The sequence below is a fragment of the Schizosaccharomyces octosporus genome (assembly GCF_000150505.1).
Source record: "Schizosaccharomyces octosporus yFS286 unplaced genomic scaffold supercont6.1, whole genome shotgun sequence".
Taxonomy (NCBI): domain Eukaryota; kingdom Fungi; phylum Ascomycota; class Schizosaccharomycetes; order Schizosaccharomycetales; family Schizosaccharomycetaceae; genus Schizosaccharomyces; species Schizosaccharomyces octosporus.
The window spans coordinates 2,539,573-2,565,172 of NW_013185619.1; the positions used below are offsets into that span (position 1 = coordinate 2,539,573).

At 37.6% G+C, this 25,600-nt stretch overlaps 11 protein-coding genes across 11 annotated transcripts; 8 read left to right on the plus strand and 3 right to left on the minus strand.

The window, feature by feature from the left end:
- The first annotated feature begins 317 nt into the window (after positions 1 to 317).
- On the plus strand, positions 318 to 1,744 carry SOCG_01961 (exosome subunit Rrp4). Its single transcript, XM_013160455.1, has one exon. It carries the CDS (start codon positions 612 to 614, stop codon positions 1,605 to 1,607), a length of 996 nt encoding a protein of 331 aa, XP_013015909.1. The 5' UTR covers positions 318 to 611; the 3' UTR covers positions 1,608 to 1,744.
- An 80-nt stretch (positions 1,745 to 1,824) lies between these two features.
- SOCG_01962 (tryptophan-tRNA ligase Wrs1) lies at positions 1,825 to 3,533 on the plus strand. Its single transcript, XM_013160456.1, has one exon. It carries the CDS (start codon positions 2,067 to 2,069, stop codon positions 3,252 to 3,254), a length of 1,188 nt encoding a protein of 395 aa, XP_013015910.1. The 5' UTR covers positions 1,825 to 2,066; the 3' UTR covers positions 3,255 to 3,533.
- Positions 3,534 to 4,039: 506 nt separating this feature from the next.
- On the minus strand, positions 4,040 to 6,816 carry SOCG_01963 (RNA-binding protein Nrd1). The gene has a single exon (XM_013160457.1). It carries the CDS (start codon positions 5,733 to 5,735, stop codon positions 4,134 to 4,136), a length of 1,602 nt encoding a protein of 533 aa, XP_013015911.1. The 5' UTR covers positions 5,736 to 6,816; the 3' UTR covers positions 4,040 to 4,133.
- Positions 6,817 to 6,867: 51 nt separating this feature from the next.
- SOCG_01964 (palmitoyltransferase) lies at positions 6,868 to 10,315 on the minus strand. Its single transcript, XM_013160458.1, has one exon. It carries the CDS (start codon positions 9,326 to 9,328, stop codon positions 7,409 to 7,411), a length of 1,920 nt encoding a protein of 639 aa, XP_013015912.1. The 5' UTR covers positions 9,329 to 10,315; the 3' UTR covers positions 6,868 to 7,408.
- SOCG_01965 (GTPase like protein) lies at positions 10,013 to 11,497 on the plus strand (the record flags this gene model as incomplete). The annotated part of the gene is made up of 1 exon (XM_013160459.1): positions 10,013 to 11,497. One exon carries the CDS (start codon positions 10,013 to 10,015, stop codon positions 11,495 to 11,497), a length of 1,485 nt encoding a protein of 494 aa, XP_013015913.1.
- A 260-nt stretch (positions 11,498 to 11,757) lies between these two features.
- On the plus strand, positions 11,758 to 13,503 carry SOCG_01966 (SWI/SNF complex subunit Snf5; the record flags this gene model as incomplete). The annotated part of the gene is made up of 1 exon (XM_013160460.1): positions 11,758 to 13,503. The coding sequence occupies one exon, from the start codon at positions 11,758 to 11,760 to the stop codon at positions 13,501 to 13,503; it is 1,746 nt and encodes a 581-aa protein (XP_013015914.1).
- Positions 13,504 to 14,003: 500 nt separating this feature from the next.
- SOCG_01967 (Clr6 histone deacetylase associated PHD protein- 2 Cph2) lies at positions 14,004 to 16,162 on the plus strand. The gene has a single exon (XM_013160461.1). The coding sequence runs from the start codon at positions 14,015 to 14,017 to the stop codon at positions 15,791 to 15,793; it is 1,779 nt and encodes a 592-aa protein (XP_013015915.1). The 5' UTR covers positions 14,004 to 14,014; the 3' UTR covers positions 15,794 to 16,162.
- Positions 16,163 to 16,180: 18 nt separating this feature from the next.
- SOCG_01968 (DNA polymerase Xfamily) lies at positions 16,181 to 18,096 on the plus strand. Its single transcript, XM_013160462.1, has one exon. The coding sequence runs from the start codon at positions 16,299 to 16,301 to the stop codon at positions 17,805 to 17,807; it is 1,509 nt and encodes a 502-aa protein (XP_013015916.1). The 5' UTR covers positions 16,181 to 16,298; the 3' UTR covers positions 17,808 to 18,096.
- On the plus strand, positions 18,030 to 19,645 carry SOCG_01969 (translation initiation factor eIF5). The gene has a single exon (XM_013160463.1). It carries the CDS (start codon positions 18,338 to 18,340, stop codon positions 19,487 to 19,489), a length of 1,152 nt encoding a protein of 383 aa, XP_013015917.1. The 5' UTR covers positions 18,030 to 18,337; the 3' UTR covers positions 19,490 to 19,645.
- SOCG_01970 (mediator complex subunit Pmc2/Med1) lies at positions 19,310 to 21,519 on the minus strand. Its single transcript, XM_013160464.1, has 3 exons — positions 20,900 to 21,519; positions 20,167 to 20,820; positions 19,310 to 20,122 (listed from the first exon to the last, which is right to left on the minus strand). The coding sequence occupies exons 1-3, from the start codon at positions 21,140 to 21,142 to the stop codon at positions 19,625 to 19,627; spliced, it is 1,395 nt and encodes a 464-aa protein (XP_013015918.1). The 5' UTR covers positions 21,143 to 21,519; the 3' UTR covers positions 19,310 to 19,624.
- SOCG_01971 (CMGC/DYRK/DYRK2 protein kinase Pom1) lies at positions 21,477 to 25,475 on the plus strand. The gene has a single exon (XM_013160465.1). The coding sequence runs from the start codon at positions 21,675 to 21,677 to the stop codon at positions 24,882 to 24,884; it is 3,210 nt and encodes a 1,069-aa protein (XP_013015919.1). The 5' UTR covers positions 21,477 to 21,674; the 3' UTR covers positions 24,885 to 25,475.
- Positions 25,476 to 25,600: the final 125 nt, after the last annotated feature.

Consider the following 25,600-nt stretch of genomic DNA (forward strand, 5'->3'; position numbering starts at 1 on the left):
AACAAAGATTTGAACCGAAAAACTGAGCATAAAAGAGGCAATTGTTTGTTTTTAGACAATTAAATTGCTAGACTATAGGCTCAAAGTTTTAGAATTGTATACCCCAGTTTCCATACACTCGGAACTTTGGATTGAAAAATCTAACCGTCCCTTGCCTTTCAACCAAGCATGTCTTCTTCAGCATCGCTAGAGATCATAAGAGATTATAAGTAGAGCAAAAATATAAATACGCTGCATATACTCTAAAACTACGATTTAGAAAATTACACAGTCCTTTAAGATTATACATGCCTAAAAAATAATATTATCGTTATATAGCGACTCCCATTAAGATGATATTTAGAAGATGTACCAACCGTGAAAAAACCATCAAGGATTTTGTATTTTTCTTTTCCTGTATTTTCTCAAATTCATAATTCCAATATTCTGTTTTTCATCAGCAGTTTGGTTTAAAAGTACTTATTTTTCTACAAAATATAAATTGCCTTAGTCAAGGCGTTCTCAAAACGCAAACAAACTACATTTGTCATTCTGTTCAAATTTTGTAGTCGGTGGAGCGAAATTGTGAATTACTCTTTTCCTATAAATAAGATTGGTACACATAACTGAATATGGTCACTATTCTAAAACCAGAGGAGACTTATGCTTTCACAAAGGAGTACGAAAGAGACGAGATAGATGCCAAGATGGTTATGTCTGACGAAGAAAATGAAATGGAAGTTGATGAGGAAGATGAGTATCCTGCTGAAATGGAATTAGAAGACGAGGCTGCTGGCGTAAAGAACATGGTTGCCCCGGGTCAACTCATCACCGATGATCCTCAATTCATGCGTGGTCATGGAACGTATTTTGAAGATGGAGGAATCTATGCGTCTGTTACGGGCGTTGTCCAACGTGTCAACAAATTGATTTCCGTCCGTCCATTTAAAACGAAATACGTACCTGAAATTGGTGATTTGATCATTGGTAGAATTACAGAGGTTCAACCCAAACGTTGGAAAGTTGATATCGGGTCTAAACAAGATGCCGTTCTTATGCTTTCTTCGATTAACTTACCAGGAGGTGTTCAGCGTAGAAAGCTAGAGACTGATGAGCTTCAAATGCGAAACTATTTTCAAGAAGGCGATCGCTTGGTCGCTGAAGTCCAACAATATTTTTCTGATGGTTCAGTTTCTATACATACAAGATCTTTAAAATATGGTAAGCTCCGTAACGGAGTGTTCCTGAAAGTCCCCTCTTCTTTGGTCGTTCGCTCGAAATCTCACATCTTTAATTTGCCCGGTGGTGTGGATTTAATTTTGAGTGTAAATGGTTATGCTTGGATTTCAAAACATAACAAAAACCAAGAATCGTCCGTCAGTATTACCCGCTTAGAAGAGGAGGCTTCCGAAGCCATTTATTCTAATGAGAATGATGAAGTTGATGTCTACACTCGATTAAATATATCTCGTATCTACATATGCGTCCGTGCCTTAGCAAATCGTGGATTACCTTTGACTGAAGCTGCTATTTTGAATTTCTATGAAGCTTCTTTACTTTATGGAGACTTACAGCAATTGACATCTCCTAAAATCCTTGATCAAATTGCTGTGGAGGCAATGCACTAGTCTTTTTGATATATTTAAGGATACTACTTTTTTTGATTTTACTTTTTTAGTATTAGGTTTATGCTGGCCATAAGCAACTGGTTAGACTGTTCAATAATTATTTCGAAAGCTGGGTTCCATTGATAATTAAATGCGGCATGGTAATTCATTATCAAGTACGTTTATTTTGTAGCAAAAGGTATTTTTCGAACAATTTGCTTGTATTTTGCTTAGCAGACTTGGCGATTGGTATACACAATCATGAACGTTCCAACATATCTAGAGTTCTTTCTTCATACCAAAATTTCATTTGATTTTTTATTATCTCTATTTTTTAAATAAAGTAGATTGTAAAAACAAATCTTTTCAATGTAGCAGATCTTATTATGGCGATGGTTACTTACCGCTCCTTAAAACTTCCTCCAAGTGACCACGGCAAATTTTTCAACGAATAACCAACTTGGCGAAATATAATAAAAAATGTCGGGTCAGGAACAAATAGTGACTCCCTGGGATGTTCAAGGATCTATTGTCGATGGTGAAGAGGTGGGAATTGACTACGATCATTTAATTAAGCAATTTGGTACTCGAAAAATTACTGATGAGCAACTTGAAAGATTTGAGAAGCTGACTGGCCGCAAGCCTCATATGCTATTGAGAAGAGGCCTTTTCTTTTCACATCGTGATCTGGATTACATTTTGGATCGTTATGAACAGAAAAAGCCTTTCTACTTGTATACAGGTCGAGGACCTAGCAGCGACAGTATGCATCTCGGTCACTTGATTCCTTTCTTATTTTGTAAATGGCTTCAAGATGTTTTCCAAGTTCCTATTGTCATTCAAATGACTGACGATGAGAAATTTCTTTTCAAACAAAACTTAAGCCTTGAAGAATGTCAACGTTTCGCTCGCGAAAATGCCAAAGATATCATCGCATGCGGATTTGACCCAAAAAAGACTCTCATTTTTGCAAATACTCAATATGTTGGTGGTGCTTTTTATCAAAACATTGTTCGAATTTCAAAGTGCATAACTGCAAATCAAGCTAAATCCTGCTTTGGCTTTAATGATAGTGACTCTATCGGAAAATTGCATTTCGCTTCAATTCAAGCAGCTCCTAGCTTTAGCAGTTCTTTTCCCAATATATTCAATGGTGCCAAGGATGTTCCTTGTTTAATTCCTTGTGCCATCGATCAGGACCCTTACTTCCGTCTTACTCGTGATGTCTCAGCTCGTCTTAAGTTTAAGAAACCTGCTTTAATTCACAGTAGATTCTTCCCTGCTCTTCAAGGTCCTCAGTCTAAGATGAGTGCTAGCAAGGACAGTTCTGCCATCTTTATGACGGATACCCCTAATAAAATCAAGAACAAAGTTAACAAGTACGCATTTTCCGGTGGTGGCGCTACTGTTGAAATACATCGTGAAAAGGGAGGAAATCCCGACGTTGATGTTGCTTATCAATATCTGTCTTTCTTCCTTGATGATGATGCAAAACTTCAAGAGCTCCATGATAATTATAAGTCTGGTACTCTTCTCACCGGTCAGCTTAAAGCTGAATGCATCAAAATTCTTCAAGAGGTGGTAAGTAACTTTCAGGAAGCTAGAGGAAAGGTTGACGAAGCTACCTTGAATCTGTTCATGGATGGATCTCGAAAATTAGAGTGGTAATATATTTAAATCAATGATTGAATTTCGTTCATTAATTTTGGGACAAAAAGGTGTCGGTCACATAGTGGTTTTTAAATCGGCCTGTTTCCTCTTAGTTGAATCGTCATTATTGACAATTTACCATTCCTATACCTTATAATATGTGCTGTTTGATGGACGCTCATCTTGCAATTGAACGAAAAAAAATAGAGTTTATTTGATTATATAGGAATTTTTCGACTACCAGTTACGTTCATATATATTAATAAAAATAGAAGATGATACCAATCTTGAAAACAATTGTCGTATTTTCGTCGCATACGGCATCCTTCATCAAATTTACTATCCAACTATGTAAATAAAGTAAATGGTAAAAAGAAAAAAAATTCGAAGAAATAAGTAAAAGAATTCCTTGACTACAGCCAAAGAATTGTCAAATCTGAAGAGTTGAATCCAATAAAAATGCAGGAAAGCAAAAAAATAAAAGTGAAGACTAGACTGTGTTAAATTCAGTAACTATTTAATAGTTTTCTTGGCAGTTCAAGCCATCAACAAGTCTAAAGGTCTTCGTAGGTGAACGCCAATTTGAATATTACATAATATAGCAAAAAGAAAAGACTCACAAAAGGCAAATACAAATAGAATTAATATGCAAAGAAAAAAAATAAAACGAGAGGAATCGATCGAAGCAAAACGAAAGTTATTTATAAAGCCAGATAAGCTATTGACTACTGAGTCAATAGTTCTCATATATACAAGGGTTATTGAGAAAGAAGAAAAAAGCGAATTAATAATGTAAAGTTGAATGATGAATGTAATGCCATAGTTTTTCTTTTTTTTTTAAAAAAAAAAAAAAAACAATGTAATAAAACGAGTGTGAATCATGACAAACAAGGGAAATTAAACGCTAGCATTAGCTGGCATAAAACCCGGTATGGTCGATTGAGGCACAACGACATCGATAGGCATGCTCATGTCAGAAGAAACAGACAAGACGTCAGATTTCGAATTTGTCCTTGGTGGGTTACCGCATCTGTCTTTACCATAACTGATACGGAAATTTTCGTATCCACTCTTCTGTTTGATGCATTCCAAAGCATAAATGGCATTGGAAATAGAGGTAAAGTTCACAAATGCACAATTCTTTTCGCGGAAAAGGTTGATATACTCTATCTCGCCATATTCCTCGAAATCTTGCTTAAGTCTCTCTACCGTTAAAGAGTCATCAGCGTTGCCAATATAGATATTACGACTAGCTCCACCAGCAACGGCAAGAGCAATGTTAGAAGGAAGTGGACCGCTATGTTTACCCCATCCAATTTTTAGACGACGATTGCGAATGACTAACCCATTAATGCTAGTTAATTCGAAAAAGCGATAAGCTGAAACAGGGTCGACAAATGTTACAAAACAGATGTGCTTTTCGGGAAGAAAACGGATATTATGAAGCAGACCACCACGAACAGTGTTACAGATTTCTTCAATAGTGGTATCTGCATGGATATTACCGATATAAACAGTTCGATTGCCAGTTGTTATTATGTCAGGTTTGCCCATAACAGGACTGGCAGGTGGATATCCCATGAATGGATAACTAGGAGATATGACACCTAATTGACTTTTATAAGACTGCTGCTTGGAACCACCGGCACATCTGTCACGACCATAAAATATTCTTCGCTTGGCCCACTTGGGATTGGATGGTAAATTTTGCACAGCCTTGATGGCGGCTGCTATATTGAGAAAATGAACGAAAGCAATATTCTTATCCACAACTATTTTAATTTGGTCAATAGGACCAAAAGGCTCCAAGTCTTCTCGAATTTCCTCATCGGTGATGCCGCTGGGAAGATTACCAAGAAACACGTTTCTGCAAGCTCCGGACTGTTGAACAGCCATTAAAACAGAAGAATTAGAAGCGGAGTTCTTACCCCAACCTACTTTAACGTCTGCTCCTCGGATAGTGAGACGCTTCATATGGGATTCTTGTAAGAAAGCAGTAGCATGGGTGGGGTCCAGAAACGATATGAAAGCACAATTTTTCTCCGGCAAAATCCAAGCTGACTCAATAGGGCCGGTATGTACACAAGACAAAATTTCATCGATGGGTGTTCCAGATGGCAGGTTTCCAACATACACAGTCTTCACGGGTTGTTGTCCGGTTGGATTGCTGGGCACAGGGTAATAGCCAGGAGCAAAACTTGGAACGCTTGGACTCGTAACGTGAGAGACGTTATAATTGGGTATAGGATGAGGTGAGTGTGCAGCCATTTGAGGGGCACCAAATGGCAAACCCTGCATTGGAGTATAACTCGTAGGACTTTGTACAAAAGGGCTTCCAACGAGAAGACCTGTAGGTAAAAGTGCGTGAGGTGTATTAGGAGTAGCAATGTTGCCCTCTCCGTTCATACTATGTGGAATTGTCAAAGGGGGTAAATGGGGCTGAGGAGTCCTACCGGGAACGGAAAGACGAGATTGACTAGAAGGACTACCAGAAGACATCAGGAGTGAAGCAAAAAAGAAAATAGGAAAAAAGAGAAGAAGAATAAAAAGGGAATAGAGAACGTATGCCGTTAAAGAATAAGAAATATATGAATCGCAAAAGTTGCTTTTTCAAAAATGAAAACAAGAGCGAATCCAAAGTTACAAGAAAAGATACTTAGATCTTCAAAATATACAAAAGGTATATAGTGTATATACAAGATAAATGCAAAACTGCAACAAAGGCTCTTTTGGGTGAAAATCAGAGCAAGGAAAATCAGAGAAACTTCAAACTCGTTGCTGCACGCTTTTCAAAAGAATATTTCGTACAAAAAGTGGGAAAGCGAACTAGAAACTCTTTGGGTTCGTTTAATATTATCCAAAGATTTATCAAAGTAATCAACGGACGATGAATTTTTGACAATATATGTAGCAAAAGTTATCAAATACAAAAGAGTGAATAAAAATGAACGAATGGAATGGAAAAATTCAAAGGAGCAGGTAGTGTCTTGTCAAATTGCACTTTAATAAAACGAATTGTGCAAGTAAGACTGGAAGAAAGCAAGTGGAACAAGAAAAAAGTATTCAAGTTGAAAAAATATGAGAAAATTGCGAAATTAAAGTGCTAAAGAACAGCGTTTGAGAAGGGAATGAAGATATCCAACACAGACAACCAAAATCTTTTTTAGGAAACCAGCGTAAAACAAGATGGAATCCAACTTAATTTTTAAGAAAAGAACTGGTTATTGCTGCAAGGATTGTAATGAATTATCTCAAAAAGAAAGCGAGACTATTCAAATGATCAAAAAGTTATGCCCTTACACAAATCACACGTGAAAAGGAAGTGTAAATAAAAGTATTAAAGAAAAAAAAAGAAGAAAAATAAAAATGAAAATGAAAGAACAAACGCGACGAACAAAAACTGTTCTACCCGTTTCAAGTGTTGACGTTCAATATGTTATAGGTAAATGAAAGGATCTCCAACAACATTGGACTACCCTCTCATATGTTGGTATGAATATACAAAGCCACGGGATACCGAGGACAAGCGCAGTACCAGTAAACAACAGACACCAAAAAAAAGGAAAAAAAAAAAAAAAAAGAATAGAAAAGAGAGAGAGAGAGAAATCTATTATTAATTAATTCTTGTACTCTATGAGTTTATTGAATATATTATTTATGTAGTGTGGCTTGTTCACAAAGCAGGATTTCTAAAAAGATCCATATTCGCGCTTACTTCATTCTTGCCAAGCCACAGTAAATAAATAAAAAAAAAGAATATAAATAAAAAACACAAAGAAAGAAAGAAAGAGAAATTCAGCAGACTGAAAATATACTTCTTTACAAGGGTAATTTGCTTAGTACTACTTTTCAATTGTATAGTGTGTCAAATGACGCCTTTTGTTTACTTTTTTTTCTTCATTTATAACATTGCCATAATCCAGTCGAAAGTCGTTCGTAACAAGCATAGCTGTCTAATTATGCAAGGTGTATTTGTCCTTGGTCCTGTTGTATCATTAATAACCATTCATTATAAATAAGTAAGTGTTCGTGTTTTCAACTGCGGATACCTGTGTTGTGTTCACTTGAAATGTAATGTAAGCAACAAAATGCACACAGAAATCACTCTAGTAGTATTCGTAAGAAACGAGAAGGATACGAGAAAATCGGAAAATCCAAGGGGAATTATGCAACTATGGATTCAAGTTGGACTCTATATCTGTCTTTTGTTCATTCGATAGTCCGCGCCAAAAGTACATACAATTTTTGTACGCACCTTCTCTACCGTGTGGATTCACTGAAGATATACTGAGATCCTGCGGGATAGAGGAATAACGATTGTTCCTTCGGCAAATTAGAAAACGAAACAAATCACGAGCGAACACCACGTATTGATCTAAACCAACAAGCGCTACAAGTGTTCCTATTAAGCTATGGTGATGCTTATTGGGATTCCGAAGAGCCATTCCTTGACTAGTAGGAGCAGAAAACGATCTATACTTTTGGAATAGTCTATACTCAGCAGTTGTGATATTGTGAGCCACCTGCCATAGTTGAGTAAAACTCAATGATAAGACCCAAATCCAATTGATGCAAACAATAAACATGGAATTGATGACAAACATGTCTTTCAGCATCCACTCACAAATCGTACCCCCCACCCACAAACATTTATATGATTTGTATTTTTCCTGAATAGGAATCAGTGTGAGATAAACAAAGCCGAGATAACAGTAAACAGGAATCAGTATAACAAGTAATAACGTATATATAAGAAAAGACTTATGGTTTTTCATACCAACACAATTGCTGATCCAGGGACAATGATGATCATACCGATAGATGCAGCGACCACAAGAGAGACAATGGAAAGATCTTTCTGGTTTCAGTTGAAGACATTTTATGCAATAATGATTCTGATCGAAAGTCTTTTTGGAAAGCAAATTTTCTATACATTCTCTTCTCTGAGTCACGCCGCCGATTGTAGGAATATAACCAGGATCCTGATAAACAGAAATCACATAATAAGCAATACAAAGAATAGAAAGAAATAAAAAAGAGATAGATAAAAAGAATCTTTTTGGGTAAAGGACGGGTAATATATAGACACATGCATAACTCAATACCCAGAAGAAGATCGAAGAAAACAAACCAGCTAGGAAGGGAGTTTCAACGAAAAACGAGTTCACCTCTGAAGATGATTCTATGTAATAAATAAGAATATTAGACGAAAGATACAGCCAAGCTGGAGTTATGAAGATGGATAGTATAGTAGGACAAACACTCATCATTAACAGGGCAATCCCCATAATGGGAAAGCAAGTCAGAAAACATATTCGAAAATACGTTCTTCTAGAAAATCGATGACTGAGAGGAATTATCCGATATTTTTCCGCAGGTTCGTTAGTATTCACTTGCACTTGGAATCCGTTCACATTTAAGGCTTCTTTAAATATTTTAGATACCCCGAGTTCTATTGACAAAGACCAAGGCGTTTTTACCTGACCAGATAGGTTCGCAACTGCCATCGTTTCAGGCAAACCACACTCTTGAAGGATCAGCCTCATGCATTTGAGATTTGCACCTACTAATGACCAATGTAGAGGAGTCATCTCTTCACTGTCCGTTGCGTGAACATCAGCTCCCCATTTCAATAGACAATTGGTTACTATCTCATTGCCATGGTAGACAGCCCACATAAGAGGAGTATGCTGGTTTTCATCCGGAGAGTCAACTGGAATATCCAAATGCAAAAGATAAGCCACTAAAAATGCATTGGAGGAATGAACAGCCAAATGCAGACAATGAAATCCCTGGCTATCATGCATCAATGGATCACCACCTCGTTGAACCAAGTAATGTACCATTTGAACTAGACCTCGTTTTGCAGCCCAATGAAGAGGAGTTGCTCCTAAGTCTCCGGCAGTACTGTTTATGTCAATGCCATTCTCCAGCAAGTAGTCGCAAACTTCGAATTGCTGGTTCAACGCCGCCCAATGGAGTGGTGTCGCTCCTCCTTCATCAATGTCATTAATATTAGAGCTTCCAGATTGAAATTCATTTTTGATAGAGTCAACATCTCCCTGACTTGCTGCGACGAATATATTTGCCATTTCTTACAGCGGTGTATAAAACAACCTAGCAAGCATGTAAGAAGCCCAAGCTTTAAGAAATCACCTCACAATGGATATGTCACTGTGCAAAAGAGCGAAAGACTGCCCTTTTTCGAACTTGTGTTACGTTTCAGGTATCGACCAATTTCACTGTGTTTTGGTAATTTTGAAAAGTCTGCTAACGCTCCATTCTCACATTGGCTCTCGTATGATTAAATACTCTATATAAAAAGAAGATCATATCGGTGAACAAGAACTACTCTCTCAAAAATACATGCTTGGCATTTTCCGTCGTTCTCCCCAGTAAGTTATTCAATAAAGCACTAATGCCATATTAATTTTCAATCTAGATTGATGAAATATAGCTTCATATAAGAAATAGTATATTCGGTTTCCATTTAGTATTTTTACTCATCGCTCATTTTATCTTGACTCTACCAAAAAGCAATTGCTAAAAACGCTCAATTTAAGGTATCATTTCTCTGATTTTTCAGAAAAAAGAAAAATCGAGTTCATATAATTTTTAAGTAATTCATAGTAAGCATATTAGCAACTGATCCTTGCTAGATTTTGTTAGTATTACAGAAACCGAATTATTACAAAATAGCCTCTGCATTTAGCAATTGTTCGTCAATGGTTTTCCCTTACGGTCTGAAGTAAACAAAAGAGAATAAACTTCAAAAAATGTCTAAACAAAATTTTTGTCGTGGATGTGGCCATACGCTACAGTCGTTAAATCCAAAAGCCAGTGGATTTAAACGCTCGCTCAAACCTTCTGTTTTACATTTGAGCCCTCAGAATCCAAGGTCAAACTCTCGGAAACTTGAACAAAGTATCTTTGAAGGTTCATTCTCCAAATTGGATCCTAAAATTCAGAAGCTGTTTCCTAAAACACCTTCAATTCCAATTGCCAAAGAAAAAACGTTCAATACACATTTATGGTGTGAAAGATGCCATGATATAAAATTCTATAATCGCTTTCATGAAGAAGATTTATTACAGGAGCCTACAGCTACGCTAACTGAAGTCATAAAGGGCATAAATGCTGATTCGAAAACTTCTCTTGTTCTTCAAATTACCGATGTCAGCGACCTCAATCCCAATCATTTTATTTCAGCTAAATTACTGACCCAATTTCCCGTGTTCCACGTGTTTAGCCGCGTTGATACTCTCCCTCGTCCTAATGCATCTTGGTTATTTCAGACACTTGGTTTGAGTCCCGAAAATGCAATGCTACTAACAACGTGCCGTAGCTCTACTGAAACCATGCGGGAACTTCTTTCAAGTATCCAGCCGTTCCTTAAACCAGGTGGTCATGTATACATTATTGGAGAAGCTAATTCTGGTAAGTCCAGTCTTATTCAAAGCTTTGCTAAATACGGAAATGGTTTGGTAAATGAATTGTCAATGGAAAGTTTACTTCCGGGAACGACATTGAAATATATGCCTTTTACGGCTTCTAGTTTTGGAAAAGCCTTTACGGGTCTAGAAAATGGCAAAGTAATAGATACTCCAGGCTACTCAGGGATTTTAGGATCATTATTACCTTGGATAGACTCGAAAGTATTTAAAGAGTTGGTTCCTAAAGTCCGTTCACGAAAAAAGCAGCTTAAATCTAAACCACTTCAGGTATCAATCTACTCTGCGCAGAGCATTTTATTTGGTGGCCTAGTTCGTGTTACACCAATGGAAATCTCAGCCGAGGAATTCGTTGACTTAGAGCAAAGACAAGTTTGGAAAAATCAAGAAATCAACCTACCGTCCAATGACAAAGGTGTTTCTTCATTTAATATTCCTTCTTATATTTCCCGTCCAAATTATAATGAGCCATTACTGGCTAAAATTTTTACTACATTACCGTTTCACGTCAGTAGCACGGAGAAAATAAAGAAGCTTGAGCAGAAATGTTCAGCGAATTCTTCAATAGAGCTTGTCACTCGTTCTCCCAGCAGGCTACTGCCATCATTTCTCGCGTATATACAGCCTAAGAAACTTCATTCACATGTATATGATTCTTTTTCGAATGGAGAATTACTGATTCACAACTTCGGGTTTGTTTCCTTCGATGCACCCCGGCCGTTTAAACTACTTGTTGAAGCAGTGAATCCTCTGGCTGTATCGTGGAGACCTTCGTCGTATGTATTGGGAACGAAAGAGTCTAATTCATGAAATCAATATTCCTAAATATTATGATAACTTAGATACTCTTTTTGTAGAGCCTGCACACTGGATTAAAAAAGATGGATATCATCATGTGAATTAGACATCTGGTTTAATACACCAACATTAAAATAGAAATAATTAAACAATTACTTAAAAATCTACTCAACGAACAAATAGTTTCTTAGTGAAACAGAAAACCGTAAAGGCTCCTTACATCTAAAAATGCTGCGGTACTCTAGTCTGTGCGCAATTTTATCCAAAGCCTAATGGATGCCAACTTACTGCATTGTCTTTCTTCAGATCAAGCTTATTTATCTCAGATATCGGAAAATCAATTAGAAAATAGTATTTTTAATACCACGCTTTCTCGATACCAGAATGCGCGTGAATTACTGTCCTTGCGTTCGGGTTCAGAGGCAGCAATAAGTAGATTTGGCATTGGTTATGCAGGTTTTGGTAATGGATGGACCTCCGCTAAATCAAAAGTTGTCTACCCTAACCATAAAAAAAGAGTGCGAGGTCGGTATTGCTATTCATTTGACAGGAGGACAAATGGTACTCAAGCTGAACTACCGGTGGATTTAGTACCAATAAGACTTGAGATCGATGCAGATAGATATAAATTAAGAGATTCATTTACCTGGAATGTCTATGATAAATGCGTTCCTTTAGATGTTTTTGCCGAGCAGCTATGTTTAGACTATGACATTCCTCCAAATCATATGCATATGGCACAAAATATATCGAAAAGTATACAATCACAAATTCAGGATTACCGGCCTATTCGACAAGCTCTTGATTCGTCATTACAGGCTAAATTGGAAGATCCTTTTCAACGGCGGCATCTTTCATTATCAGAAGGAGTTTCAACAGACGTATCAGCAAATACAAGAAACGACGAAGTTAGTAATTGCAATACAGACCTTCGTTTTATGGTAAACCTTGATATTACGATAGGACGTTTAAACCTCGTGGATCAATTCGAATGGGATCTATTTTCACCATCTGGTAGTGCCGAGGAATTTGCTTCAGTTATGTGCTTCGATCTTGGATTAAGTGGAGATTTTTGTACCGCAATTTCGCATTCTATTCGTGAACAATCGCAGATGTATTTGAAGTCTCTGGTTTTGGTTGGTTATACGTTTGATGGAAAAGAAATTGACGACGAAGAAATAAGATCTTTTATGTTACCTTCTTTGAAAGAAGCTTTTCGTTGGAAAGACATGAACGCGAAATCTTACTCTCCGATGGTGTATGAATTATCTGACGCTGAAATGGAACGCCAGGACCGTGGATACGACCGTGAAGCCAGAAGGATGAGAAGACGACAAGGACGCGCGAAACACGGCGTGGCACTTCCTGATTTGAATGATATTCCGAAAATACATAGAACGTCCTATAGAAACTCATCTGTTCCTTTTGATGATGATTGGAACCAAATGTATGCTGATGCAATTGCACAGAAACAAGCAACGCTTAACTATCAAGCTTTCATGGCCCCATTAAAGGAAAGTCTAGTTCTTAGGCTTAAGTTGTCACCAGAAAAACTTAAACAGTCTCTGGATCGTTCCTCAAGCTCTTTTAAACTCACGCCCTCATTTTTGCCGCAATCACATCCCCCCAACGCTTTACAACCTGGCTACCCTTCTATTGAAAGTGACACGCTAGTTAATTCTACAATTAATCCATACTATAATTCTTCTTTGGCTTCGCCAAAATCAACCGAAATTTCAACGATACCTCAAACGCAAGGAAATCCCTTACCGAACTTCACCCCAGATTGGGTAAAGCAGTGTGTCGAAGAAATAAATTACAAGTATCCTAATGAAAAGTTTGATCTCATGATAAAGCAAGCTGAAAATCCTGCTGAGCAGATTTTTGTACGGATTCGTTGTCATTACTGCACTAACGAGATTTTTTCTGCTGGTCCCGGATTGTCTTTTGGAAATTTTGAAATTCATTTGCTTTCTAAGGCTCATCAATTAAATAGAGAATCTCAAATGCTGCAGTAAAACGAAGACTGGTTAGTTGCTTCATGTTTAACTTGGGATTTTAATGAGTGAAAATCTTATAATTTTACGCCTGGCGGCGTGGTTTTTTCTGCACGTCCTTTGTAATATGCGTTTCTTCTGCAAATGCTATTACGATCAATGCATAATTATGAGCTTAACGAATTTACATCGGCTGGTTTTTTTGAATTCTAATTTTGGAAAACGGTGATTATTTTTAAATAAAAATAGAAATACTTCGGCAATAATCTATTATACATATCCTATATAGGATGTCAACCTTCGTACTGAGCAGGTAGGTCTCACTTAGTTCTTAAACGGGAAGTTCTTCGGTGTAAGTATATTATTGTATATTAGATGACAAAACAAAACAAAAAGAACTCTTCTATATTAATTCTTTTACCTAGGTCCATATGAAAGTATACCTTACCTCTCGTTATTTGATGGATATGCACCTGACTGAAGGAACAACGAACTTCCCTTGGTGCACACGACTGAGCTGGTTTACCTTAAGATGGATTTGAAGCCATGGAATCATGTAACAGAAGCTCATCAAGCTTCTATATTAGAAGATATAAAGGCTATTACTGAAGCCGGAGAGAAGAAATCTTCGGCAGACCGCGAATTGGCGACAATAAGCAAACCAAACAAACTTAATCATAGAAGATCCACCGATTTAAAGAGGGTTAGAAAAGAAGAACCAGAAAAAGAAGAAAGCAGTGGTTCAGATTACTCGCCTCCTGGCAATGCGAAACGGAAGCAGATCAAAGTTAGTCCTCGTCCATTACATATGGAAGATGAGAAACCATCAGTTACGGTTAAGGAAGAACCATCAGAAAAATACGGAAGCAAACGATTAAGAAGAAAATCAGGAAGAAATCAAGAGAAGCAAGAGGATTTCCTACCTTGGACTGCTGTCGACGACAACTTCCAGCCTATTGAAAGCCGGGAAGTCGAGAAAAAGACAGGAGAGACTGGCGAAGCTCCAGTACTCAAAGAAAATATACCTCTTCAGGAAGGGTCAGCGAAGGAGAATCCGAAAACCAAAATTCCTGCAGCGAAATCAAAATTTCAAGGAAAGTTAACATTTAAAGCTAACCCACCTTCTGAAAGAAATCAGAAAACAGAGAGTATTAGCTCATCGGAAATTACCGAAAAGAAACCAAAAGAATCCGAAGCGTGTAGTGATTCAAAGAGAACTGGACTGGACCCCTTTACTCAGGAGTACACATACAGATACAATAACGATTTCTGTTCTGCATGTCATGGATCTGGTAATTTCCTTTGTTGTGAAACTTGCCCTAATAGTTTTCATTTCAGTTGTATCGACCCTCCTATTGAGGAAACAAATTTACCGGATGGTGCTTGGTATTGTAATAGTTGTCGATACAGGTCTTTATACGGTGAAGGTTTCGAGCAAGAAGACATGGAAGATAAAATGAATAATGAACAAGACTCTATGGTGAATGTTTGGATGCGTCTTTGTACAGATGTTGACTCAAGTAATCCTTGTCAATTCCAATTGCCATACACAATACGATCTTATTTCCAGGGAATTGGTATTGGTGTTTTTGGTGAATACTTGGAAACGGATATCATAAAACCATCTAGGACGGGACGTAAAAACATTATGGATGATAGAGATGCTTTTTTGCTAAGAGATCGGAATGGAGCACCTGTGCATTGCTATCATTGTCAAAGCTCAGTTCTACCATGTCAAAGCATGGTGGTGTGCGATTACTGTTTGACTTACTGGCACCCGGATTGCCTTTCTCCTCCCTTATCTACGTTACCTTCTAGCGTAAGAAAATGGAAATGTCCAAATCATGCTGAGCATGTAACACCTCGATATCGATTACCGAAAAGAGCTAGAGTAATTGATGTTGGATTGCCACGAGGTTTTAAGAACAGAGGCAACATTGTAATCGACGATCGCGAAGACAGAGAATCGATTCAGACTATTCAATGGCAAGGAAAAATTCGGGTTGTCCCTACAAAAACTTTCAAGCTGAATTTTTTGGAACAAATAAAGGATAATATAAAAAATTTTGATAAAATGTATAGGGAAAACGAATCGCTTTGTCTTAAGATACTTCCGCAATTAGCTTCGTTTGCTTCTCGAGATTGCGAGTTTCCCTTAAGAGCTCTATCTGATGTTGCAAACAATAACCTTGCAAACGATGACTACCTGCTAGCATTGCGAGATTTACTTCGGATATTCCGATGGGATCCTTCTAAGCCTATTCCAAGTCCTTCAGAGCTTGTGGATCTTTCTATACGCCATTTAATATAGGCTACTTTTACGATTTCAGCGTGGTTTTTAGTCTAAGTGATATCTAATGATTGCGCGATGTGGTTTAAATTGATTTGACATGGATATCGTAGGATTCATGTTGTTTGCGGCTTCTTAAAAAGGAGAATGCGGGCGTTCTTCCATGGTCAGGGTTGAAAACAACAAATGTTGCATGATTAATAATTTAAATGATTTTTTTTTTTTCGAAGCTATAGAAGTAGTGAAGTCAATTCAATTAGCGAAAACAGTTTTAAGATAATAGGTACAATAATTTCCAGATGTTATGTTATACACATTCATTCAAAATAACACTTTAATACTGAACAAGGATTGATCCAAGCGACTATTGTTTTCTATATTACTGATGATTTCATCATTACCATAAATGGTAGACATTCTTAATTTCAATAACTTTTTCTGGAATTTCCTTCCAAAGGATAGTGTTTTCTTCTAATATTAATAATTTTTATTACATTTTCAAATTCAAAACGTTTGAAAGACATTTATGGGGTTTCTTTCAAACGCAACAGCTTATATTCTACCAGGACGATTACCTAAACAACAGTTGCTGGATTATCATGCGAAAATCCTTCATCTTGGTGGTAAAGTATTGTTAGAACCTACAAAAGCCGAGTACATATTTGTAAACTATGTACAATTAGGAAGAGTACGACGTGAACTGAGAACCATAGGAACGCCTTTGGAAAGTTGTACACTCTGCAGATACGTGGTGAACATTTCTTGGCTGAACGAGCCAAAACATCCTCTCTCAGAAACTCATAGCAGTACTTTGTGGTATAATGCAAGAAAGTTTCAAGAAGAGAAGCGTCGATTACCTGAGGAGAGTGAAGTCAAGGATAATTTAAAGGAAAACGAGCAACCCGTCGATGACTCAAAGGAACGCTCGAAAGCAGAAATAGAAGCCTCTCAGGAATGCGAAAATCAAGTATACCCTACAAACAACACGTTTCCGTATGTGCTACAAATGCCGCGCTATGCTTGTCAGCGAAAAACGCCTTTGACTTCTCTAAATCAAGACTTCGTAAGTTCCTTAGAAGTATTAAAATTATGTAGAGAAGTTAACGGTGAATCTATGCGAGCTCGCGCATATGGTATGGCTATTTCTTCTATCAAATCACTCCCAGTCAAAATTGATGATGGTGAGTTCCTCAGCAAACTTCCTGGATGTGGTCCGAAAATTGCTCATTTATGGAGGGAATTCTCAACGACTGGTAGATTAAAAGAAGCAGAACGATATAAAAGTGACCCGGCCGCAAAGGTCATCCGACTCTTCTACAACATATTCGGGGTTGGAGCGGCTAAAGCTCTAGAATGGTATCAAAAAGGATGGCGCACAGTTGAAGAAGTAAGAAAGCATAAAGACACTTTTACAAAACAGATTCAAGTTGGGCTTGAGTATTATGAAGATTTTTCAAAAACCACAACCATAGAAGAAGCTACGAATATTTACAGGACAGTTCTTGCTTCATTACCGGATGCCATTCAAGTACATTCTTGTCTCGTAGGAGGTTTTCGACGAGGAAAACCCGTGGGTGCTGACATTGACATGGTTTTAAGTCCTTCACCGGCTCACACAACTAATCATTTATTTAATGCACTACTAGAAATTCTAAAACAAGAATTCTCCTTTAATTTAATTTCTGTTCAAGAACACTCTTGTGGTGGGAAAAAGGGATATGTTATCTTAGCGGTAATATTGTCACCAGAGTCTAATATACACAGGAGAATCGATATTATTGTCGTTCCTCCGGCATATCTTGGTTCCGCCGTATTGGGATGGAGTGGTGGTATCTTCTTCTTGAGAGATCTAAAGGTCTACGCGAATGAACGCCAGCTTAGTGTCGACTCATTCGACATTACTGATTTGAAGACAGGAAAGGATATCTGCCCTACAACATTTGGTGAATGGAAGGATCCAGTTTCAGCAGAAAGGGACGTGTTTCATTTGCTTCAGCTTGATTACATTGAGCCAAAATACCGAAATACGGGTTAAACTCCTCGAAGTCAATATATGTAGGAATTATATATTTCTTAATAATTCTTTGGATTTTACACATCTATTACGTGAATCCTTACGATATTGAAGTCCTTCCACATTTGATTTCATTTGTGTTTACTAACGCACGACCAGAGCACTGGACAGGTAACATCGTTACTTTCAAAAATTCTCTCGTGTGACTGAGAAAAGGCCGAATATATATACCTAATGCTAACTGACCTTCAGCCATATTCCTAAGCACCAGAAAAACACATACCTTTGGAAAAATAATAACCAAAGGAATTTTCATGTTTGAGATATCGAAAAAAAACAGAACAGTGCTGTTTAGTAAAGTTTACGAAGTGGCCACCTAAAGGAGCTTCGAATACCTGAGTTATTATTATTAAAGGATAAGTGACTTGTTATGCGATTTCAAATCAGTAAATAAGTCACGAGCACCGACCGCTGTCAAAAAAATTAAGTTGAGCTAACTTTGTATTACCGGAAAAGAAAAGAATTATTCTGAATTAGACTGAAACGATACCATGGCGACTATTAATATTAGACGTGATGTTAAGGATAGCTTTTATCGTTACCAAATGCCGAAGCTACAATCTAAGATTGAAGGCAAAGGTAATGGTATCAAAACGGTCATTCCCAATATGACCGATGTTGCTAAAGCCTTGGGAAGGCCTCCTTTGTATTTAACCAAGTTCTTTGGTTTTGAACTTGGAGCGCAGACTACCATTGTCGCTGATATGGATCGTTACATCGTTAACGGAGCACACGATGCTGCCAAGCTTCAAGACTTGTTGGATGTTTTTATTCGTCGTTTCGTTTTATGTGCTTCTTGCCTAAATCCCGAAACAGAATTGAGCATCAATAAGAAGGATCAAACCATCACTTACGACTGCAAAGCATGTGGTTATCGTGGAGAAATCGACGGCAGACACAAGCTTACGGGTGTTATTGTGAAAAATCCACCTGCCAAAAAGTCCCATAAGCACAAGAAGGCTTCCGGTCATGGAGAGGAAGATGATGCTGCTGAAGATGAGCTTACCCGTCGTATTCGTAAGGAAGCTGCCGAATTGCCTACTGCTGAAACAATCAATGAGGAAGATTGGGCTGTTGATACAAGTGAGGAAGCTGTGCGTGCTCGTGTTCAAGAATTAGAAGGTAATATTGAAAATGTGCTCTCTTTGAATGATTCACGTGGAGAGGATGACGAAGCCGATGCTCGTTATGATGAATTTGGTCAATGGTTGGAGTTACGACTTCCCATGTCTGACGTTGACATTTACAAAAAAATGAAGGAAGAAAATATTCATCATAAGAGTAAGGCAATTGCTGTCTTAGTTCAACGTATTATTCGCCCTCCCTTCGTAGGTCAGTTTGAAAAACATGCTGCCCTTTTCAAAAAGCTTTGCAACAGTGATAAGCACGAGCGAGCTATTTTAGGAGGCTACGAACGTCTCATTGAGTCGACGAAGCTTCAGCACCTGGACTCTGTATCTAAGGTTTTATTAGAAATCTATGAAAGCGACTTGGTTTCTGAAGGAACCTTAGAGAAATGGGGCGCTAAACCTAGCAAAAAATACGTTAGCCGTGAAACTAGTAAGAAGATTCAGGAATCCGCTCGTCCTTTCTTGAATTGGCTTGCTGAAGCCAGCGATGAATCTGAAAGTGAAGACGAGTAAACTTTGATCAATTTAATTGGTCTTTTGGATTTTTACAAAAGTTTAGGTTTTTCAGGCTCACCCTAAGTACTGCAAAATAAGATAGGAATATTGCTCGATTACTCCTAGCAAATACTATTTTTTTATCATTGCACATTATATAGTAGATTGTATATTTTTGAACAAAATTGGAATGGCAAACTCCAACACAAGACCAATGTTTAGTGTTTTCTGAAGCATTTTTTGTATTTTCAAAGCAACATCTTCACTTGTAGGAGTTGACCCACATGCGATGGAGTTTAGTTGAACAATACCATTTGGAAGGACCGCGATATGGGCGATGACTGGATCCACGTTAGAGAGTTTATTCAGCTCTTGATACTGAATATGAATGATAGGATACTGCTTCATAATTAGGTTCAAACGAAGGGAGGCTGTAGCGGTAATTTTTGTTGACCAGGGTTTCACATTTTCAAGAATAGTCTGCAAAGTCAGGTATTGTCGAACATATTGAAAAATACCAAGAATTTGTCGAGGATGACTGTAAGGGATTCTGTGAACAGAGCGGGCAGGAATGTCAATTCCTCCCAAATAAATTATATGACTTTTGTTGATAGACGGATAGCCCGCTGTCGTTTGGTTCGGAAGATCCAGCTATATGTTAGAATCTGTTCGAGAAAATATTATGTTTATCTTACCAATGTTTTATAAGAAAGATAATTTCCAGATTGGTTTACGTCGCCGATCTGAAGAAAATTAAGTAACGCTTGCACACCAAATTCTGGAAACACGATGTGATAGTCTTCAAAAAGAAGTTCCATAGTAGCAGGTATTTGTGTTAAATTTGTTTCGGGTAACCAATTGACTTCACCTGAAGTCTTCAAGGGGATCTCAGCAACCAACTGAGATCCATAAAGCGTGCGTGGTAAATAATTTAAAGATAGTTCATTCATAGATATTTTCGCATTATATAAACAATTTTGATATTTCCAAAAAGCTAGTTGAAGTCCTAAATTCCCGTCATTGTCGTTCAAAGGTTTCCCCTCTGTACTCATAATGAGTTCCATCTCGTTTTCAGAATCTTGGTTTTTTAATCTAGAATTGTAAATTATATTGAACGTCGATTTCAAAGTCTCCAAATATTGAAAACAGCTCTGTTGAACCGACGGTGAACAGCGATCAAGCATCGCCAACAAAGCAACATTTCTTTCCAACAAGGTAGTATTGTTTTCATGAATGGCACTCTGAAGGATCTCTTCTGCTGTCGTATTCTTATACTGTTCACCTGTAGCATCAGCAAATGCTAAAGCAATTTTTATGTCTCTATATGTTCCATGGGTAGGGATGATAACCTAAATGATATTTGTTAGCAAATTCATGTAGTAAACAATCTTATATTGCCCATGAATCAGGAAACAATCAATGACATACATCGATGAGAATAATTTTTCCAGCAAGGCTAAGTAAAACTTCATTAGGATTTGACGTATCTGAAAAAACGTCCAGTCGGTACTTTTTCGCCAGATATTCGAATCCAGTTACACTGATGTCGTTCCAAGGTATAGACAATAGAGAAGATATGCAGTAGTGAGTCAAATTCAACTCTTCTGGATTAAAAGGGCTTTGCTTATAAGGAATGCTTGAAAGAATATTTGGAGGTTCCATAGTGGACATTTAGCGTCTAGAAAACTAGATAAATAGGACTTCGATGAGAACGCTGAAGACAATCGATTGGATATAGGAACGAAGAAACCAAAGTCAGCTAACTAGGTCAAAATTGATCAGTTTTGAAGTAAAGGAATGACAATTAATTAATTAATTCTACTTAAAAAAAGTTAATTGATGCGAAAGAAAGAACTAACAGAATGATAAGCACGCGTCTTGAAAGGGCGATCGATTTCGTGAGGTGTGTATAGATTAAATTTTTTTAAATTCAATAGTAAAAGGATTTTTGTATATGCATTCGGAAAGCATAAGTATCTGCTTGAAGCTTAAACGACTGACTGTAGCTGGGCGTACAGTAGTTAGGTTCGCTACACGATCCAATATTAATTTTTACCACACACTAGTGGAAAAAGGACTGATCAAAATAGTGCATAATTGAGGATCTGAAGTAAAGTAAAAGACAGAAACAATTAATTTGTTTCAATTTTACCCTTAAATAATTCTTTATTTTTGGGGTTTTGGATTGTGAGAAGCAGTAATCATGATGAACAACTTCCAGTCCACCAAAACCGTACCCCATAATAATGTGAACGAAGAAACAAATTTAGAAACGTATCAGTCTTTTCGGAAAGTTCCTAAAATGTTTGGAATTAATAATCAAATGCTTAATACATCAGATTACAAGAACACAACTTCACTTTCTGGAGGCATGGAACCCTCTAAACGATCAAGCTATAGCAGTTCTATGACAGATACTGCTTCCTCTACTCATACTTCAAATGCAAATGGTAATTTAGCTTCTGACTGGGCACAAGGCGGTAATCATTCTGATCCGTTTGTGCATAAACCGTCTGGTACATTTGCGGAGCCCCAAAATCCAATGCCATCATCTTTGCAAACGAATGGCTTTGCGCGCACGAGCTCTGAATATGAATCTTTTTCCAAGAATAGCCCTGGATCTTCATTAAACCGTCTGTCAAATCTAAGCATAAATAATAACAGCCATCCTCATGACTCTCCTTCAACCAACACAGGATCATCTGCCGGCTCTTCCCATCGCAGGACGACTTCTATCACAAATGCTAAGGGATTGCCTCCTTCTGTTTCGTTCTATAACAAGTCTACGAAGCCAGTAGATTGGAGTTCACTAAACAATGGTGCTACTTCTACTCAAGATTCATCGAACTATGTAGGATTGACATCGCCGAATGGTAATAATCCTTCGTCGATACATTCTCCAGCATTACCGAGAAAGTCATCAGGCATTTGGCGGAATACTGGTTATCCTTCTCGTAACTATCCGCCTTACAGCAAATCTGGGATCCCTCCAGTTCCTAATTTACCTTCTTCGTATGAAGCTCTAGGAAGGTATCAGACGCCATCTACTGGAAACAATTCCTTATCAAACAAAAACAATCCCATGGATGTCGACACAGTTCTTCCCGAACATTCAGGGTCTTCTTTCTCTCCAAACCCGGCTTTTGTTGTCAATTCTCAAGCTTCTAGTCAAAATACGAACCAGAGCAGCGATCATGTACATCCTCCTAACAGGTTGAATACCCTCTCTAATCTTAATTCGTCTAATGATCCGTCTTCCGTAGCCTCTGCTAACACTGCTCCAAAGTCTCCGTTTTCCGGGGAGAAAGTGTCTCACAATTTAGAAGCTCAGACACCCAATTCAAAGCAAGCATATACTAGTTCTCATCGAAAAAGCCAAAGCTCCGGTCGTCATTCTCCAAAAGGAAAAAGTTTAGGCAGCCAATCAAATACAGAAAACAAGCAAACAAAGTCATCTGGAAAAGAAGGAAGGTCTTCTCGAGGTGGATTTTTTAGTAGGCTTAGCTTTTCTCGAAGCTCATCTCGAGCAAAGAAAGCAAAGTCAAAAAATGAAGAAGCTCCTGAGGTTCCATCTATACCTCAAGAATATCTGAAAGATGGAAAAAAGACGCCTACTAGGACGAAGAGCCGAATGCAACAAATCATTAATTGGTTTAAATCTCCTAAAGATAGGTCAAACTCTTATACTCCAAATCCTTCCTCTCCACCTCCACCACCGGTTCCTCGACTTCCTTCCACTCAGTCCGAAGCTAATAACAGAAAAAATCATTCCGAAGATAATGTCCCTCCTGTACCACAAATACCTTCAAATTTTGCCTCTGGCTCGAGACAAGGCAATCAACAACGTAGCGTCTCCTATAATCCTAAACGAAGCTCGCTTAATAATGATTTGCCGAAAAATGAACCTACTCCAGCCGCTGCTCCTTTAGCGGAACCATTAGACAATAAATTTGCAGATCTTGCTATGAAAGCCATAAATAGTAAACGTATAAACCGGTTACTAGATGAAGCCAAAATAATGCAGTCTCTGCTTGATCGTGCTTGTAAGATTACACCGGTAAAGAGTTCTGATGTATTGCTTATCAATACTGCACCTCTTACTCGGTATGAAGAGGAGGAGATAAAAGCTTACGACAACATTTACTTTACAGGTTTAAGAAACGTGGATAAATCCAGATCGGTAGATGAAAGTTCGACAAATTATGGCTTCGATGATGAACGAGGCGATTATAGAGTTATTTTGGGGGATCATATTGCCTATCGTTACGAAGTAGTTGATTTCCTTGGTAAAGGAAGCTTCGGTCAGGTTCTAAGATGTATTGATTATGAAACTGGAAAGCTCGTTGCCTTAAAAATCATTCGAAATAAGAAACGGTTTCATATACAGGCATTGGTTGAGACAAATATTCTACAAAAAATTCGTGAATGGGATCCTATGGACGAAGCTTGTATGCTTCAATATAGCGACCACTTTTACTTTCGCGATCATCTATGTGTAGCTACAGAGTTACTAGGAGTGAACTTGTATGAGTTAATCAAAAGTAACGGATTTAAAGGATTACCAATTGTCGTTATCAAGAGTATAACAAAGCAACTTTTACTGTGCTTAAGTTTACTGAAGCAAAAAAATGTGATTCATTGCGATTTAAAGCCAGAAAACATATTGTTGTGTCATCCTTTTAAGTCCCAAATTAAAGTTATTGACTTTGGGAGCAGTTGTTTTGAAGGAGAATCTGTATATACATATATTCAATCTCGATTTTACCGTTCACCAGAGGTCATTTTAGGAATGGGCTATGGAACCCCTATAGATATGTGGAGTCTTGGATGCATTCTTGCTGAAATGTACACGGGTTTTCCTATTTTTCCTGGTGAAAATGAACAAGAACAACTAGCTTGCATAATGGAAATTTTCGGTCCACCTGATAGTTCCATGCTTGAGAAATGTTCAAGAAGGAAAGTATTTTTTGACTCATTCGGAAAGCCTAGACCATTTGTTTCTTCAAAAGGAGTAAGCAGAAGACCTTTCGCTAAATCTTTGCATCAAGTATTAGAATGCAAAGATATCTCATTTTTGAGTTTTATAGCTGACTGTCTGAAGTGGGATCCGGAGGAACGAATGACTCCTTTTGAGGCTATTCAGCATGATTTTATCACAGGAAACCAAGACCGAAGACCGAATACAGCTCCTGCTCGTCAAAAGATAGTGAAGAGTCCTCCTACGTATCTAGAGTCACCCCCATCAAGACCGCTGCCTAATTTGCCCAATAATGAAAAGAGTAGCGAACACGCCTACTCACATGCCTTTGGGCCGAATGGACAAATCGGGAGTACATTACGGGGACCGGTAAAAGATCCAGATGCGTTCTCGACAGTGAAGAGTCCTGTGGTCTCGGATAATATGTATTTCTAAAAAAGACCTTGAATAATGTAAGAGATCGGGTTCATCTTGTTATTTAATTATTTTTCATCAGTTTTCATTTGTTTCATGGTTCACAACTTATCAGTTTCACGTTTCTTCCTTGTCCTTCTTTTTTTTTTTTCAACTTCTGGCAATGTGTAAGAATATATATGTATATGTATATATTACACTAATAGCGCTTCATTTCGAACTTCACTCTCAAGTCCGTGGATGGTTATTTCTTTTTTTTCTATTGTTATTTTTTCTCTTTTCACAAGACATCTATAGACGATTTTACTTTTATTAATATCTTTCAAAATAACGTTAATAATGAGAACTACTATTTTCTATTCACCAGTGATGTTACAGTATGAATATGCATTTACTTTTCGTGGTTATCCTTGTGTTCAAATCACTGTTCAATAAAGATTTGTGCTCAGTTTGGAACAATAGCACAATTTTGTGTTTTGGAAAGCTTATAGAAGAGTAGAATGGCCTAAATAATATGATATTGCCGACTTGAAATCACTGCCAAATTGCAGTCCACATTAGAAATAAAGAAGAATTGCTAAGAGTAGTCTATGATTCTATCAGACATGAACTATACCTGTTGTAGCTTAACGTTAGGAATCAGTAGGAATTCATTCATTAGTAAACAAATCCAAGTTCAGTACTTGGCTTTGTCTTTCCTATTGCACTGTTTGTTTACTAAATAATGTGACGCGCGT

Bases quoted from the DNA above. Each gene is read 5' to 3' on its own strand.
- SOCG_01961 (XM_013160455.1), top strand. From the start codon at position 612: ATGGTCACTATTCTAAAACCAGAGGAGACTTATGCTTTCACAAAGGAG.
- SOCG_01962 (XM_013160456.1), top strand. From the start codon at position 2,067: ATGTCGGGTCAGGAACAAATAGTGACTCCCTGGGATGTTCAAGGATCT.
- SOCG_01963 (XM_013160457.1), bottom strand. From the start codon at position 5,735: ATGTCTTCTGGTAGTCCTTCTAGTCAATCTCGTCTTTCCGTTCCCGGT.
- SOCG_01964 (XM_013160458.1), bottom strand. From the start codon at position 9,328: ATGGCAAATATATTCGTCGCAGCAAGTCAGGGAGATGTTGACTCTATC.
- SOCG_01967 (XM_013160461.1), top strand. From the start codon at position 14,015: ATGGATTTGAAGCCATGGAATCATGTAACAGAAGCTCATCAAGCTTCT.
- SOCG_01968 (XM_013160462.1), top strand. From the start codon at position 16,299: ATGGGGTTTCTTTCAAACGCAACAGCTTATATTCTACCAGGACGATTA.
- SOCG_01969 (XM_013160463.1), top strand. From the start codon at position 18,338: ATGGCGACTATTAATATTAGACGTGATGTTAAGGATAGCTTTTATCGT.
- SOCG_01970 (XM_013160464.1), bottom strand. From the start codon at position 21,142: ATGTCCACTATGGAACCTCCAAATATTCTTTCAAGCATTCCTTATAAG. The intron at 20,821-20,899 runs GTATGTCATTGA...AATATCATTTAG, and splicing joins GAAAAATTATTCTCATCGAT to GTTATCATCCCTACCCATGG. The intron at 20,123-20,166 runs GTAAGATAAACA...TCTAACATATAG, and splicing joins ATCTTTCTTATAAAACATTG to CTGGATCTTCCGAACCAAAC.
- SOCG_01971 (XM_013160465.1), top strand. From the start codon at position 21,675: ATGATGAACAACTTCCAGTCCACCAAAACCGTACCCCATAATAATGTG.